Here is an 18,441-nt window from a genome sequence, read left to right as displayed (position 1 = left end):
TCACATACAAGTGGAATCGGCTCCTGGTTCTCTGGAACGTGCGTTGTGTGCACTTCTTCGTGGAGCTAATTAAGAAAGAGTCGCTATTCGAAGAAAGTACATACAGCGACCCGAATTTTATGATCCACCTTTCTAAATCGATCTCTAGATCGTGTTGCCGATGTGTCGACAGGGTCGGATTAAGTCAATACGTGATTTAAAAACAAGATTTCCAAACAGGGATTTAAATTGTATAGAATTCTTATAAAAAAGAATCCGGGGAATATTAATACAAAATAAGAACTCATATTTCTATTTTTACTGCAAGATGCCCGAATATCGATTTTATTTTATTTCGCCCTATAAATTTATGAAAGCTATTCTGAATGATACGAAAGCAAATATCAAGCGCTGATATTTGTATCGTAAATCCGCCTACGTATCTTATATTACTTAATATTACAGTTATATGGTTCTAGAAATTTAGCATTAATCTATGTACCCCGTTATACTCCTTTTTAGCTTACGTTTGATTATCGCTGACAAGCTGTATGCTATTTAAAAAGTCAAGGTGATTCAGAATCACCCATAAAAACAGTGAAGATGATGAGTCTCGTCGAGAGAAAATAATCATTCATTTTCGAATTAAAGATGTCGAAGCCGCCGAGTATGCAAATAAAAGTTGCTAATTTTTTAACGCACCGCGAAAATAATATTCTTCTCAAATTCTAAAAAAAAAAGTTAAATCTTTAAATATAACTATACAAAAAAATGTTTAGAATAAATATAATATAATGAGTCATGCGCGCACACTTATCATAGTGGATTTATCATTTTCTTATTTGCGCTGAGGCAGATTGCATCTAACATTGGAAAACGCGACAGATCATATCTGACATTATTCTTGTAACTGTACATATATGGTATCTTCAATGTTGTTTGCGATAAACGCGTTCCTTATCTATCGAAGAGGAAGCGATCAAACTGTTTTAATGGGTTGCGATCGTGTACGGGGTGACATCCCGGAAATCCGTCATGGACGATTATTTCTGTACCTTTCTCTCCGCGAGATCCACGTAACTTTATTGCCACTCGTTACGCCTCGTTCTACGACATGCATATGCAACTGCTGGTACTTAACGCGAACACGAAGTATATCCCGTTTTCCTTGGACCGAACAAAGTTACCTATCTATGTAACACGTCTCGAAAGCGTCTCTCTGATAGACAAGATGAAATGAATTTATTCGAGATTACTTTCTCGGAGAGTAATTGGTCATCTGAATCATTTTAACCTTATTCAAAATTTTCCTATCTAGGATATTACTCGCGTTATTAGGTGTCTCTAAGCAGTTTTATAATCAAATGGATGACCACCTTGTCACGCTTTCGTGAAGATGAACGCGACACATCTCTTCGAACTGTGACGTTAGAAATCGCCGGTGAAATTTAATTGTTTACTGTATGGATATATGAGTCACAAGGGAAAATGGAGCGTCCTTGTTGCGTTATCACCTTTTTTGTATTTATTTCATTTCCGTCTCGGCTTTTTAAAATCATGCAGACTCGTACTATAGTTACATTCTCGTCAGAAATATTGCGATCAATATCAGTCAAGAGTTTGCAGAAATTGTTATCGCGCGAGAGAGAAAGAGAGAGACGCAGAACAGAGAATACAATCGCGGCATATATCGAGACGTTCTAAAATATACATTCTTGCAACTTGGTCACGTGAAGCCCAAAAGGGGATTGCATTCTTTATTACCGGCATGAAAGAACGTGTAGTAACGTATTTCACGTACGAGGCGGCATTAAAAATCGTGCGCGCTTCTTCGATCTTTTAAATCCTTAATTTTTACGAACCTTGCGCAAGTTATTCTCGCGCGAATACGTGGCTCCAGAGAGCCAGTCGTTCGATTTTCGAGGAATTCCTGATTTTGTAACTCTCCGGCGGCCTGAGATGACCTTGCCTTCTGTCACTTTCACCAGTTTGTCCGCAGGGTCGGACAGACAAGTTGATGGTGTCCTGGATAAAAGACCGAGAGAGAAAGAGATAGATAAAGAGCACATGTTTATTTGCTCCGATGAGATTATGTACGCATGTAACACGTACACGTACGTGTTTATATACGCGTACACGTGCGTGATAGAAGTGGGGAGCGGTCGACCTTGCCCCTGAAGAGGCGCACAAGAGGTGGAGTACGGTCAGAGTGTGTGTCCCTGGAACGAGAGCTATCGATCCGCGAAATTCATAGCTCTTCATGAACGGGATCCTTGACAATTTCCCAGATTTATCTCGCGACCTCGCGCGCGAGTTTCGACGAGGAAAAATAACGCTCGAAGAATTTCTGTGCGTTACTCTCTGACAAGAATCATAAGAGTTATAGCGCCCGGGATATTCTCTACTTTCCTCTTATTCGCATTGCATTTAAATCACCGGGCGGACAGGTTTTCTAATCGCCTCGCGAGAACTCGAGGTAAATAATTCGCGAATTATTTCTTTGAGAATAATCGCGAGGAACTCGCTGGAGAGCGCGTCGTTTTTTCGGTCTTTCGTACGACACGTGTGATTCTTGTCCCTGAGAGAGGGATTACGATCGTATCTATCGCTCGTTTAGCCAGACGTAGACTTTCTGGCAATCTGTATAGCTCGAGGGATCGCGTCCTCCGGATGATTAAGGTCTTTCGAGCGTGTCTTCTGCGGTTTTTCGTCTTGTATACAACACCTCGAAGGCGCAGTCGCCAAGAACTTTCACTGTCAAACCATCGTATATACATACGTCATGCAATCCAGAACCCAAAGGTTCGAAGAGGGGTGGATATTCATCCATTCTCTCTCGGACCAGCAGCCCCGGGAGACTCGAATATGTATATTCTCGTATGCGTGAGCATGAGAATGACCCCGGTTGAGAATAATGCGATGATGTTGCAACGAGATGCGCGGTTGGAATATCCCGTTACACGGCTCGTACGTACAGTTCACGGTTTACGGTCGACGTATTCACGTGACTGCTGAACGGTGATTTGCATTCGATGCGATTTGCATTTAATTTTCTCGCGCGTGCGTGCGCGCGTATCGTTTCATTAGAGATTAATATAAATAAATTTGCATTTAACGTGTCTCTATAACTGTGCTTAATACTTCTTTTTATAAATTTTATGAATAATGTATCTAAAATGATTTATTTTCATGTTAAATATGTTTTTTTTTTTAATTAGACCTACCAATTATGAGACTCTACATATTTACGTGTTGCCATATTAGATATGTACAAAATTATAATTTCTGCAATGAAATTATCAAGTAATTATTATGATATATCTTTAATCTATATATAGTATCAAGCAACATGTTTTATAATATCTTCTAATGGAATGCGTGACATTTAATATATCACGATCGTCTAATTTTTTAAGCAAGGAAATAAAGAAATAATTCGTAATTAGAATTCATAATTCACTTTTGTGATCGAATAATGAATAATAAATAATTGAATAATACGAATATATAAATTTAAAAAATCGCGTGATAAGTAATACTCTTTTGAACTTTCTTCAATCTATATGATTATACATATATCATCTCTTTCCTGATTCTTTCTTTTTCTCTTTCTCTTTCTCCTAAGATGCTTCTGCAGAGATAACAAGAGTGTTGTAATAAACGTGTCGTAATAAACGTGTCACGTTACATCTTTGATATATATTCAGTGACATTAAAAAAAATAACTTATCAAGCAGGGAGAACACGATGGCGCGTTACGGAGAGTTGAAAGTTGAAAGCGACAGTGGAAAGATGCTGGAGGCTCTCTCGCGCCATTCTTGAATTCAATTTCGTTTTCATTTTTGCGACTCTGCGAAGTCGATAAAAATATCTCTCCGTATACCTTCGCGATACTTTACACAGAAATCTCTGCAACATTTTATAATCTGCAAATAATATCAATAAATTCTCGCAAACATAAATATATATTATATCAAATCTCAGGAATAGACGCACTTCTCTCTGGAAATGCAAATGAATGACATTAATTAAGAAAATATCGTTAATTATTTGTCTTTAGTATTTAATAAAAATATCGCGATATATATATATATATATATATATATATATATATTAGAAAAAAGAGAAAAAAATGGAGACATTAATCGCGAATCCATTAACAGACAGTGGCAGTTGCTAAATCTGCAACACAAAGGTTCTCGCATGCCTTTCACTCTAGAAAAATTCTTCCGATATCGTGTCTCTCAATCGCCGTTAAAACGCATGGAAATAAGAGCCGAAGTGAAGCGAGCCGATAGCAAGGACGATCGATCGCGAGAAATTTGCACTCTCGTGACACTGAGGAGACGGTCTCGAGGTCGAGCAACGATCGCTCGCGCGATCGATCTTCCGGTCGCGTCCTTGCTTGCGTTTCCGAAGGAAAACACGTCGGTCCATTCGGAAGGATTATTGGACTGCCCTCCTTTTCGTCCGAAAAAAAGTTGTAACGATGTTTTTATCGCTATTTTTTATCGCTAATAATATCGGAGGACGCGCTCCTCGATCTCTGGCGATTTCGCTGCCAGAAAACAATCTCCTCCCGGAGAAAAGCGACTGGAATGCACGTGGGTGAGGCGACGAGGTGTGGCGCATGCTTCAGGATCAAGTATAATACATCAGATTTACTCTCGGGGATCGTTTTCGAGTTATCACTAAACGAATCCGTTTCGCCTAGTTCCAATCTCGACCAGATGTCAAATACAACAGGATTTTTATAGAGCGATTTTTATCATATTTTTAACTAAAAAAATTTTGTGTGTGTTTATAAATATTGAATAATAAATGCTTAAAAGTTTTAGAATGATCCGCTATGCAGTTTTTATAAAAAAAAATTCTGGAATTATCTTTAACTTTCTAAAGTAGGCGCCCTTCTTAATCACGACGCAGGTCAAATATGATGAAACGTCGCTCTCTAACAGCTGTTCCGGAACATCTCCCGCGATCTGAGAAAGGGAAAGGGTCGACGAGATGATATACGTAACGGGAATTAAGAGGCTCGTTCGGTGTTACGATTTATCGCGAGTTTCGCCTCGGGTGAAAATATGCCGTGACTTGCTTCGGAGAACGAAATCTGCATAATTACTTTTCACTGATTGAGTTTTCGCTTCACCCGGAGGCGAACCGCCGCGAGATTTTCCGTCATCACAGAGAGCAGAATCTGTCGCTCGCCGCCAGAAGGTAATCCACCTGGCAATTTGTTCCTCGTTACGGTAACGCGGTTTAGCCCAACAGTTCACCTGACTTAAACGTCCACTTCGCGATAATAATCGCTCCTGCGACAGACTCGACGGAATCGAGAGAAGGAAATTCTGCTCGTTCAGGCGGAACGCTCGTGTAACGCCGGTAGCGGAATACGGTTTATTATTATTACGATCTCTATATACCTGTTTTACGACGAAAGTGTTACATTAATATCGCGGTAAACATCGGTGAATCGCAAAAAAAGCATTATAGCGGTGTCGTAAATTTTATATAGTTGTTTTGCATTTGTTGCGCTGTCCTATCTGCGACGATTCACGCTTCGGGGCTCTAATCTGTTTGTGCTTTTATCAATTCTCTCATGATGGTACAATTAAACTTAATTAACAACAGCCTTCGATAGCTCAGTTGGTAGAGCGGTGGACTGTAGTTGTTTGTTTGTTTGAGAGAAAAGAGACATCCATAGGTCGCTGGTTCGACTCCGGCTCGAAGGAAATCTTTTGCTTATTTTTTATTTTTAAATTATTATTTTCAGTGAAGATAGATTCATTGAAATGAATTTAGCGTTTAATACTCCAGGGTTTAGTTTAGTAATTATTTATTACTAAAGAACATTTTTTTACTCTGGCCCGAAACAAATTTTTTCTTCGAAAGCGCGAGATTTCTTCAATCTTATCTAATTTCTTTTTAATGTATATTTTAATTTGTTATGGAAAGACTCTTTTATAGAACCAGAAGCACTTATCATATCGCGACATTTTTAATTAAAACGATATAATGTTAAATGCAACATTTTTAGTGTTGAATTTGTCAGGAGTGGTTTATAAATGTCTTTTACGAAAATAAACAATTAATTAAAATTTATCACGCGCGCATTCTAAAATTAGGAAAGATAAGAAGATAAATATAAGCTATATTAATGCTAGGTAAATATAGAAGATATAAATGTACCTTTAATAATTTTATTGATAGAAAGAATAGAATATTACTTGTAAAGATAATTCTCGTAGAATATATAAAATTAGATTCTGATTATTAAAGATCAGATCTCGTGATCTTTTATTTGGATCTAAAAATTGTCGCACTATTATTTGTGTAAACAATGTATTATATAAATATCTTTCGATCAGTTTTCTTTCAGTCAGTAGAGCGTAAATACCATCTTCAAGAAAATAACCATCCATTATAGTTTCTGATTCAAAAACAATCCGGATTGAAGGACTTTCCTTTTATCATGTCCCTCTTTCAAAAATCTTCTTTCAAATCTATTTAATAAGATCGCATTATAAATAAATGTTCATTGTTCTTCAAAAAACTACATCTTCCATATCTTTCATAGCTTCATGGCTCGTAAATATATTTCCAGAAGAGATATTCATAAATCGGTCCATCAAATTTGGCTCCAAGAATGTTTTATTTTACATTATATATAGTATTTTAATTAAAAATTCCGTAATAATAAGTATGTTATCAATTATAATAGCTATAGACAATGTCTCTTGAAGATGTATATTGCTGAAGCAAACTTCAGCAGAAGCCTTCGATAGCTCAGTTGGTAGAGCGGTGGACTGTAGAGGTTTAGAGCTTCATTAAGGTAGAAATCCATAGGTCGCTGGTTCAAATCCGGCTCGAAGGACATCTTTTTTGTATCTTTAAGAGTGATGTTACCTTCTAAAGTTGATCCGCATCTCAGTAAAAATAGAAACACCATCGTACATTTAACTTATTATATTTTACCTTTATTTATAAACTCTTTTTTATAATGATAATTAGATTTTTGGAAATAATTTACTTGTGTCAATCATCGAATTGATGCTTTATCCTATGGTCAAAGTAATAATTTTACGCTATGCATATTATAATATAAATAAATCAAACGCATTTATATAATTAAACAACTATAAAAACTCTTCTGAATATAATCAGAAGCGATGGATCTTCTTGTCATTTTTATTTTATTTCGACACTTTGTAAAATTATTAGAGGCTCTCACATTCCGCGACGTTTATTCATAAATCTGTTGTTTTCTCTCTCGCAAAGCGGAATTTATTTATTTTTAAATGAGCCACCGCGTGCCATCTTCTCACCGGTGAAATTGAACATTGCGAGAAAATCTCCGGCTCTGCCCCACCCTTCAAAACCTCGAGCAAGGAGAATTTCAATTAACGATGCAGAGATAGGCGATGCCACGCCGGATGTTTATCTACATCGGCGCCGACTGAAAACAAGTCGCGGCAAAATAGATAGACGAATACCTGGGTCGCGTCACACTCGTCTTCCGTCACCCACTGACCTAGTAGGAGTCAATTTCACCGACTCGCTCGATTTCTTCGTTTCGAGGCGAGGCGCGCCGCCGACCGGCAGAGCGGAATTATTAAATATTCCATTATCGGAATTCTTGCGCTCTCGTAAGAGCGCGGCCCTCTCTCATCCCCATGCTTTGTTTAACCCATCAGGATATCAGCTATGCGCCGGGCCAGCCTCCAAAATTGCATCTCCCTATTTTCGTTCTCCTCGCCGGGAACGCGAATCATCCTTAATAATGCAGCATAAGAGGTTTTGCATATACAGACAACTTTGCAATTGCGAGCCGCTAGCAAGCGTAGATTGCTTCACAAGTGCCTTTTTTTTCACTACGTATTTTTAATTCAAAGTTTAATCGGCGAAAGATCCGAAAATTCGTAAAGGGAAACGAATTTAGCTTAAATAAAATATGTGATAAATTATATTAATTAAAATTACAGACCAATATATGCTCAATTTAATCAATATAATTTTACTTATTCAAAAGTAAGAAATATTTGTGAAACATTCTTTCATAATTATACGCAGAAACGTCGAATTAAAGCTACGCCGAATGAAGGAGAAATGTCGCAAGATTAATATTTATCGGCGCGATAAACTCGGGACCCGATGATAGTCCTCCTCGTTCGGGGTTCATGAAATTTTTATTACGTTCGCCGAAGATAATCGATCTGGTGCGCGCACACGCGATTAATACCCGGTGGCTCATCTGGGAGTCTCGCACGTGATTCTGGCATCTGGACGGCGCCGTTAGGCGTGTTTCGTCTTTAAACACAGCCGACGATGGCCTTGCTCCGTGTGTTGTGGCTCCGCGAGATACGCAGCTTTCTCTACTTTCGCTTACGCGAGATTTTCAGGCTGTCGTATTTAGCGAAGTGTTTGATCGGGAAGCGATGCATTCTATATAGCGAAGTATAGAAGAAAATTCGTCCTACCCGATATATATCGGACCGACGTCGTCTTTCCACATTCGGCCGTTAAGCCGGCCGTATGCATTTCCATATTAAATTGCATTTAATTAAGAGCAGATATGCGATGTGCAATTAATTGATGTAAAACGAATTTTCGACTGATTGAAAAGAAAGGTTCTTTCGGTTCAAAAAATTGGATAATGGAATATTTCTCTCTGATAAATCAAGATTATGATATATAATATATTCTATATTAAAATAATTCGAGGAATTATTAAGTATTTCGAAATATTAATCGCTTCTACAATGTTTGACATTTATGATAGTCCATTAGTTGCCACTGTACTTTGAGCGATTCAATATTGTATAAAAATTTTCCGGCAACTATTATCTTTACCGATTTCTATCAAGTATTTAATGGAGCGGAGAAAGGTTGATCGATGAGCGCTATCAAAGTGCTACTTTAAGGATGCCGCCTTTGTTATTGCGAAAACTATCGACATTCTTTCCGCGGATAAATGGCATTTGATCGTGGGTGGATCCCTTCCCATCCACGCGTGACGCAAAAAAATTATCCAACAAAGAGTTTATACCAGGCGTAAAAATGCTTGCGACCGAGATTATGAGTAGGCATTTGAGTGAAGGAAGGAAAAACAATGCGACCTCGTTTATCGTTTAAATCCATCGTACGTACAAATACATTAATTTAATTTAGCGTAAAATTGGGAGGCGAATATAAAAAGGGAGAATAAGAATAAAGGGGGAAAAAATGTACGAGCAATCGTGTGGTCTGTCGTGTGTTTACGATCGCGATTGAGAAACCTGTTGCTCGTCGGGATAGAGAAGCCCCTTGGAATCAACTGTGGAATCCTTTCCTAACGCTTGATTAAGCTCGTCTCGAACGCGTGGAAAGGACGACGCTTTAAACGGAGGCGACGAAAGAGAGGCTGCATAGGAATGCAACCAGTCGATGGGGCCGGTTGTGATATTTCACGGGATTATCATTATTTTTCTGCCGTTCTCTCCGTCTCGCGCGCGAATCCTTTCTTTTTCTCCGATTCCTGCGGCGAACAATAAAGCGATGGAAACGACGATCTTGCATTATCGTCGAACATGTGCGAACGTCGTTCCCGACAACGTCTGCCATAACGGCAGCATAATCCCGCCTTAATTAGCAAGGCAAATTCGATAACCGTTTAAGACGGGAAGAGCGAAGAGCCATTCAAGAGCTTTGCGCTTCATTGCGATGCACTATTGTAAATGCACTTCTCTCGTTTTAATTCCTCGCGTGCTTTCTGCTTTCAAGATGTATTTTTAATCACCGCATCTCAAATTATATCGACACAAAATTCTTATTCGCTTTGTAAATTTTTTAATTTAAAGAAAAGGTATATGTAAATAGTTATACAGTTTATTGTGAGAAAGAGGTGTGGAATAGTAGATCAATTAAATTTTATTTATATCGCAGCGATGGATTTAGAGCGTCGTTCAATGCTTTTTATTGTTATCGAAACCTTCGTAATTTATTTTAATAATAATAATAATAATAATCAAAGAAATTATATAATGCTCAAAACATGACTGACAATCAAATATTACATGTATAAATTGATAAAGTCATCCACGAGCTTTGCGCTTCATTGCAAGTTATATTGTAAATGCACTCCTCTCGTTTGAATTCCTCGTGTGCTTTCTTCTTTCAAGATGTATTTTTAATCACCGCATCACAGATTATATTGACACAAAATTTTTATTCACTTTGCAAATTTTTTAATTTAAGGAAAACGTATATGTAAATAGTTATATATTGTTTATTATCAGGAAGAGATGTGAAATAACACGATAAATAAAATTTCATTCATATCGCAGCGATGAATTTATAGCACTATTCGAATGATCTTTATTGTTATTAAACTCTTGCAATTTATTTTAATAATCAAAGAAATGACGTAACGCTCAAGACATGACTGACAATCAAATATATACATGTATAAATTGATAGAACTATAATCGCGATGTAATCGAATCGTTCGGAGTATCGGCAATGTTCGAAATTCGGAGCACTTTCTTGGAGTGGTTTTCTCAAGGCGTGGGAGGATCGGGTCCTTCTTAATTCTTCGCTCGTCATCGATACCCATGGCATCGCATTCAGATCAAGGCCGCGACGGCGGCTGGATGGCAGCCGAGACACGTGAGCGAGATTTTCAGAGCACCAGCAACGAAACCGGAATGAGGTTTTCATCGTTGTGTATAAATTGAACTCTCGTATTCGTCATGTATGTATGTACGTGCATTTGTAGCACGCATCGCGATCGCATATCGGAACATTTAATACGACGCCAACCAGACGCAAATCGACCGAGAAAACGTTCGAATCGCCTTTCTTGCGAAAGAGAAAAAAGAGAGAAAGACTTGGCGAGATCGCGATTCATTAACGAGATTTTTCTCCGGAGCTCTTTCTTCCTCAGTGGATATTCTGCACCGCGAGATTTTAATGATACACATTAATAATTCCCGGTTGAGTCTTAGAACTGCGCTTCGAAATCCTTACGGGTTGAACCAAAAACAGAGTAACGAGAAAATTAACGAACGAATGAATGAAGAGCATCCGCGCTCTCTTGCGTTTTAGAATCAGTTTGGCGGTCAAGTTTGCGACGTCTATTAAACATACCCGACTTTCCATTCCGTTACCGTACGATCGTAATGAATAAATATAACGACGAGCGCTCGCGCTTTCAGGAGTAAAAGAAAGAACGAGACAGACAGGCATCGTGTGTGAGATTTCTCAGAATTTTTTATTCAAAGATTCGTCGAGCGAACGCTATGTTGGTAGTATCACTTACTTTTACAAATATACATATACAATATTTTAATTTCCATATATATATATAAATTTATATATATATATATATATATATATATATATATATATATTTATATATAAATCGGCGGAACCCTTAAAAAAGTAAGGGCACCCTTCGAATCAGGGAACAATTAATCTGGCGGTCTTCATGGATTACTTCCAAGAAAGGAGAAGAAGGGGAATTTAAGGAAGGCGCATATTCGCCGATAGATCGATATCGCGGTTGGGAAATCAGAGGTGCGAGAAAGAAAGAGAGAATAAGAAGAGGACACGGTTATATTACACACGGAATCCCACTCGCGGATCGCCAGTCGCCGCCATCGAAGGAAATCCACGATTTCTCCTTGTGGGATCGGGTGGGGCGCGATATTTTGCTTTGCTTTTGTGCAGTTTTTTCGAATGGAATGCGCACGAATCTCTTCGTCGTCGTCGTCATCATCGTAGTTGCCTCGAGGGTTTCGAGGACGTCGCCTTCCTAGGGAGTCTATCACAGATTGCTGGCGTATGATGAACGTTAGCTTTAATTACCAGCTGATAACGAGGCACGCGCGAAAAAAATTTTTCGAATAATAATGCAATAATTTTTTGTTTAATTTTTTCCCGATAATTTCGATGAACGCGAAGCGGATAGAAAGCTTTCCTGCGTTTCATTCGTCTTCAATCCATTAGACTCCGTGTAGTATGTTCTAGTTCTCAATCGAACTGAACTTAATCATCACAGTTCTTAATCGAACTGAACTTAATCATCACAGATACACATCGTTCTCGAAAATAAAACAGCGAAATTATTGGCAACTAGAGCGGAGTCGCCAGAGTCTAACAAATCGACGACGACGTTTCTTCTCCTTTCTTCTCGCGTGCCTCGTCGTCGTTGCTCTCGAAAGCCTCGAGGATACTGACAGATCAGAAAGAGGGAAGTGGAGAATAGAGAAAAGGGATTTGTTGACTTAGACGAAAAGAAGGATCGCGCTTTCGGCAGTTTAGAAGAAGCCGTCACCGGTCGGGTCGTTCACCCAGGGATAATTGTTGGGACAGCGCACGCAAGTCTGAAGGTTGATGGTCTCTCCGGGCACCTCCTTCGAGGTCAACTTGCAGGTATGAGGCACCCAACACGCCGGTGGACCTTCCACTGTGCACTTCTCCCGCCAAGGCTCGAAGTTCTTCGACTCGGTGACGGTGCGCGGATTCTGGATCCACTGAATCACCTGGGTCATCGTCACGAAGTAGACGTCGTTGTGACTCTGCAGGATCTCGTCGATCCAATAGAGGAACGCGTCCAGGAACTCGGGATTGTTCTTCAGCCAGGCAGCGTGGAAGTAAAGACCGAGGGGCGCGCGATTCTGCTCGTAGTGACGGTCAAAGTTGTGATTGAGGAAATTGTAAAACTGATCCCCGGTCAGGATGTTGCTGCAAGAATCCACCATGGCACAACCGGGCAGGTACTCGTCGTTCTGCGGATCCTCGCGACGGTCCAATTCATTCATCACCATCTCCCAGACAGCGTGCGATCTTTAAAGGATTACGTAAAACATTCTTGTTACCATATACATACTTAAGAAACGAGAAAACTTTTGATCGAGAGATTACATAGCGGTCTACCTGGTCGGGCAGTGCTGAAGATTTCCGTGACAGCGATGCGGCATCCGGAAGTACATGGTGTACGGCCATAACGGGGGATTGTTCAAGGCCGCGGTAATAGTGGAGTCGTACAGGAAGGCTTGTTCTTCCATCATGGTGAACTGATTGTTACCACCAACTCGCAGATACGGCGCTCTTACACCCACCACGCTGTTGTCTGTCAGATTGGCGAACTTCTCGGCGATGATCCTCATCCCGGCCATCTCCTTCGCCCAGTCGTCGACGGTCGCGTCCGACCAGAAGCGCTCGTCGTCGTTATGCCTTGCCCCAAAGTTGTCATGTAAACATTTTACGTAGTGACCGTGTTTGGATTTTTAACAATTATGACTATGGTCGTGAACGAGAGACGACGCATCGCAGGAACCTGTATTCGGGAACCTGTCGTTTCCAGTCTAAGTTTTGAATCGGTTTCCCTGGAACCTCGCGCTCGAGAGAGTCTCGTAATCAACTCGAGCGATGGCTTTCGAAGATGGCGTGGAAGCGAGAGAAATGAGAGATTGTTAGAATAAGAGAAGTCAATACTTACGAGATAGAGTGAACGGCGATCTCGTGGCCCTTTCTGTGCATCTCCTGGACCGCGGAATAATTAGTGTACTTGTGCGAGACGAAGAACGTAGCCTTGATGTCGCAACCGTTCGGATTCTTACGTTTACCACTGAAGATCTCCTTGTAGAGGCCGATGTTATTGTTGTTGATGGCGTCGTCGAAGGTTATCGTAACCATTTGCGGCACATCCTTGGACGGGAGATCCCCGGGTATCGTCGTACCATCCTCCGAGCAGAAACAGTCGGGCAAAACACACACGGCGGGGTCGCATGGTGGGGCTCTATTAGGATCGTTGTCCATATCTGAAATATGGAAGAAATGGCGAAAAATATTATTAACCATTTTTTGTTGTAAATGACATCTCCGCTTTGCGCGAGAATGAATCGCTCACCGCAAATGTTCTCGTCGGAACCGTCGGTGCAGTCCTTCTCGCCGTTGCAGAAGAGACCTCTCTCGATGCAAGATCCGTCGCCGCACGCGAGATAACCGTCTTGGCAAAGCGGCTCCTCGGTATAAAGCAGAGGCTTAGCCTTCCTCTCCTTGTTCTTCAGTTTGCAGTTGTTGACGGAGTCCTTCCAATCGCACGTCTGCTTGTCGATGTCGAAGTAAAGACCGGCCGGGCATCTTATTGCCTGCAGACCGGAACTTGTGCATTGAATTACGTCGCGGCAATTATCACCCTCGCCAGCGACCAATCTGAACCATTCTCCGGCATCCTTATCCTTGCAGATCTCGTTCTCAAAGCTCTCCTCCTTCTTGTCGTCCTGTCGCTTAACTCGGCTCGAGCCCTCTGAAAGTAGACATGAAGTTTGCGGTGTGATAAAGACTTTATCTTGTCTGAAATTAATAATTCGCCAATATTTTTTAATTCTAAGAAACGCACTTGATCTTCTAAAATAACTTTGGAGAAAAAATTAAATTATAGTAAAAATAGATAGATTTTAATACATATATAACACTTATAATTATTTTATACGAGACATAAAAATATCTGTCAGCTTTGTTTGAAAAATATTAATAAAATGAGATCACGAAACGTCTGTGATTCAAATCATCCCTCTTGAAATTATTTAATTTACTTTTCTATGATAGTAATTTCTATATAATTCACACATCTATATTGTTCATTAGAAACGATTGAGTCTTTCAAACGTGTGATTGTGATTATCAAAACTTTGAATCAGGATCAAGCAGCATACTTTATGAGTTCTAGATATCGCTCGAATAATTTATAATCGTTCGCTAATAAGCTTAAAGTTAATGAAATTGATCTTTTACGGTTTTTCATTTAAAAAAATTTTTGCACAAAAGGGACAAGATTTATGTTTATAGCACTTCAAAGTGACTTTGCCACTTTAAGTATTATAAATTAATATATCAATCATAAAGCTTTAATCTTTAGAGACGCCTGTCAGGATTCTGTTATCCGAGGAAATATATATCTATATCAGATAAACGTTTGCTCCCGTTGGTCCCTCGGGCTTGCGAGGCGACTTTATGGTGGAACGACGGGGAAAGTTGTGCCCCCACTTACTATTTCCATATGCCTGGGGCACGGCAGTGACGTCACCTATCCGGGACTGACCGGGCCGAGGAGCTTTCACGCTCTAATCTCTTATGCAACTTGTCCCGACGATCAACTATTAGATTAATCCTCTTATCAAATATCATTTATTTATAATATGATGTAAAAAGAAAAGTAAACAGAGCAATTTATGGACTCGCATGACCAAATATACAGGAATGAATCGAGAAAATCTCAAATGACCAGATTGCAGTGACACTTTCGCCATTTTAAATGGCTCTGTCACTATGCGTGATCTCACGTGACCATCTGTGTTACATTTTAAATATTTTTCGCGTCTGATATTCTACATATATTTACATATTTACTTATTTTTCTCTCTTAGTATAATTAATATTTATTAGATCAAAAAGTATCTAGATTTTAAATATATAATTTTTAATTAATATCAATATAATTTATATATCATTCTATTTATACGATATATTAATTATAGTTTAACATAATTTAATATGAGACTTAATTAATGTAACTAATTACAGCTTAACATAATTTAGTAAGAAATTTATTTAATACGACTAAACTTAAAAAAACTTAATTAATACTACTCTACTTTAATATAATTGAATATAAAATTAATTAATACAACTATGAAGAGATTTCAATCAGCATTTTCTTTCAAGATTGCGATCATATCGCAAGTCACGTCCGCAATTTTCAATCCTCGAATAAATGTAGAAGATAATACAGAAGACGTAACAAAAATATAGCATGTTTAAAATCCGTGAAATTATCGTTACGTATAAATGATCGGTGGCAAAAAAATCGGTTCTCGGTAAAGTTCGCGAGAAAAATTGTCTCCCACGCCTGACCGGAAGGCTCGTAGAACTCTCGCGCGCCCCGCCACGAAGAGAATTCGATATGCGGCTACTCGAAGTGTGAAGCGATATCTTGGCTTCGAGAGAGTTGGCCAAAGAAATCTGGTTACTCACCGGCAAGGACGAGAGCTGCTGCCAGGAGCAGCACCAGCGAGGACCTCATGCTCGTCCTGATCCTCGGCGGGGAACGTGACTTCCTTTCTTCGACGTCGTCTTCTTCTTCTTCTTCTACTTCGTCTTGCACCTAAATCTCTTCACTCCTTCAATCACTCCCGTTCGATCGCTCCTGATCAGCGAAGGATGAGAGGGTAGAATTCAATCTCAGGGTGGAACGATGACGTTTTCGGAGAGGAAAGGAAGTCGGGTGCAAAAGGGAGATCCTTAGCTAGAGAGAGATCTCGGTCGCGAGACGCCCAACACGGCGGCGATCCTTTTCGTGTATAACCCGGGACGACGAGAAAATCGAGGACGCCTTCAAGGACACGGACCTTGAAGGTGTAGGTACCGCTCAACGGACTGGCTGAGGCCCGCCACTCGTCGGGCCTTATATTGCCACCACCACGACGACATGGTGCTCGATCGGGTCCCCTCTTTCTCATCTCTTCGAGCATTGCCGTCCGCGTAGACGGTGCCAACGTCGATTCAGGAACGTACGAATCGAAACCGTCGCTTTTCCGAGACACCGCGAGAACCTGATGAGGTACCTTATTATGGACAAATGCGAATTCTCGGCTTTTGCTGAACAGCGCCCTGATCAAAGGTACCAGTTGCTTCGAAAACGATATATCACGATTAATATTTGAAATCACATGGTGTCATAATTTTGGAAAATCCAAAAATAATTGGATATGTCATGGAAATTTGATGGAGCTCATAGCAAGTTTATCTAGAGCGATATGAAGGTTTCATCTCGGCAACGAATCTCTAGATATCTCCTTGAGGATATTTTGATCTATGATTATCATTAATCGTTTGCTCGTAAGAACGGGTACGGAGAACAGCTTGTCAATACTTTCCCGGCGCTACGAAAGTACAAGGTACAGCGATTCTTCTAGTATGTCGGTGCGGTAGGTTCGTGCAATATGACCTCGACCTAGGAACTTAAAGAGAAGTATCTGCGGCAACTTATTTCCCGGCTCCGAGTGACTTTACGCGTTCGCATAAAATGCCCGAACGAAACGACACACTCTTGATTTTATCTTCCTCGCCCTTAATGGAGGGCCACATGAATTTGCGCTCGGCAAAATTTATGGCCAACGATATAAAGAAGTAGTAAAATGAAATCATCCAAAGTTCATCTACGTATAACATCTTGTAAAATTAGTGAATTTGACAAGTTAGGATAACTTTATCGACAATAACAATTAATTCTCAATCTATTTATATAATATTATGGTAATTTGAAATCTTCTTCGAGAATAAAAATAAGGCTAATTTATTATTTTTTTTTTTTTTTTTTTACGGTGCATCGTTGACATTTTGGGCGAGTTTACATCGACAAAACGAGAAAGTGACGAGAGACAGCGATGATGTAAGTTTGTCAAGGTCGCGAGAATAACGACCCTCCTTCGATAGATCGTTTCGTTCGGTGCGTTTCGATGAGATCAAGAGACGAGAGGAAAATATTTCGGTCGAAAAGCAAACGCTGTCAAAGTTTGCGATCAAAATTGCAGACGCGGTCGGAGAAATAATGATGGTACTTATTGTCTCTCTTTCTTTCTCTCATCATCGTGAGTTTAAGCACGCAATTCTTAAATACTTCCTAGTTTATCGGATATTTAAGCCGCAGAGATCGCTTTCTCGAGAGGGAAGTCAGGAATACTTGAGCTTCCTCTTAACTCAACATTGTAGCGACGAGATGTTGCGATTTAAATTATCCTTGGCTTCATATAATAGGGATTACAGCATCGTCAATAATTTCCTTCTTCATTATTACTTTATCGACACTTCTCGCGAGACATCGTGAAATAACTCATTCGCAAAGCTGCGAATGGAGCCGAGCTATGAAAGTATAAGCATAGGATTTTTCGGATTTTTTACGTAGAAAACTAAACGTTTTCGTAGAGCAATTAGTGGAAAGTATCGCGCGAGCGATACTGAATTAATACGTTATCACGACCATCGAAGAACGTTTTACGTAATATTTGTTTATATCGATCGACAAGTCGCGAAAATCTGCCTGCAAGCAGCTTTCTACAATGACCTAAGATTTTTACATAACGCCGCGAAATGAAGCGGATAAATATCGAGCCGTATCGTCGACTCTTTTTGCTTCTTGCCTCGCGATATTATATTTTACGCAAACTATACGGACACTCGTCGACTTGGTCGAAGCCACGCCGCCGTCTGTCATCGTCGTCGGTGGCGGATCTGCGGTCGAAAGTGAAACGGTCGTGGATGCAGTCTCGTTTGCGGTCCCGATCGCCGCTTAATGATAGACCGAATATCGAAATATCACAATATCGTGACACAATCGTGTCTCGAAAGCGGCGGCGCCGCCTCTCGACACAATGCCATAATTACCCGCGGGCATAATCGTTCGCGCGGATATTTTTTTCA

The 18,441-nt window shown here is 40.0% G+C and overlaps 1 protein-coding gene and 2 non-coding genes across 3 annotated transcripts; 2 read left to right on the top strand and 1 right to left on the bottom strand.

Annotated features, from left to right (window-relative positions):
* The first annotated feature begins 5,610 nt into the window (after positions 1-5,610).
* Positions 5,611-5,711, top strand: TRNAY-GUA (transfer RNA tyrosine (anticodon GUA)). The gene is made up of 2 exons: positions 5,611-5,647; positions 5,676-5,711. It is a non-coding gene; the product is annotated as a tRNA-Tyr (tRNA).
* A 1,043-nt stretch (positions 5,712-6,754) lies between these two features.
* Positions 6,755-6,853, top strand: TRNAY-GUA (transfer RNA tyrosine (anticodon GUA)). Its single transcript has 2 exons — positions 6,755-6,791; positions 6,818-6,853. It is a non-coding gene; the product is annotated as a tRNA-Tyr (tRNA).
* Positions 6,854-11,208: 4,355 nt separating this feature from the next.
* On the bottom strand, positions 11,209-16,389 carry serp (chitin deacetylase-like protein serp). Its single transcript, XM_029299655.2, has 5 exons — positions 15,997-16,389; positions 13,871-14,269; positions 13,460-13,781; positions 12,895-13,194; positions 11,209-12,804 (listed from the first exon to the last, which is right to left on the bottom strand). Exons 1-5 carry the CDS (start codon positions 16,043-16,045, stop codon positions 12,276-12,278), a joined length of 1,599 nt encoding a protein of 532 aa, XP_029155488.1. The 5' UTR covers positions 16,046-16,389; the 3' UTR covers positions 11,209-12,275.
* Between the last annotated feature and the right edge of the window lie 2,052 nt (positions 16,390-18,441).

Source organism: Nylanderia fulva, unplaced genomic scaffold (genome assembly GCF_048542155.1).
Source record: "Nylanderia fulva isolate GAGA-0341 unplaced genomic scaffold, ASM4854215v1 Scaffold1, whole genome shotgun sequence".
NCBI classification, from domain to species: Eukaryota; Metazoa; Arthropoda; class Insecta; order Hymenoptera; family Formicidae; genus Nylanderia; species Nylanderia fulva.
Note: the sequence above shows the minus strand (reverse complement) of the source record. Positions and strands in the feature narration are given on the sequence as shown.

Coding starts and splice junctions, on each gene's coding strand:
- serp (XM_029299655.2), bottom strand. CDS start 16,045: ATGAGGTCCTCGCTGGTGCTGCTCCTGGCAGCAGCTCTCGTCCTTGCC. Junction 14,270..15,996: donor AGCAGCTCTCGTCCTTGCCG/GTGAGTAACCAG, acceptor GTCTACTTTCAG/AGGGCTCGAGCCGAGTTAAG. Junction 13,195..13,459: donor ATCGCCGTTCACTCTATCTC/GTAAGTATTGAC, acceptor CTTTGGGGCAAG/GCATAACGACGACGAGCGCT.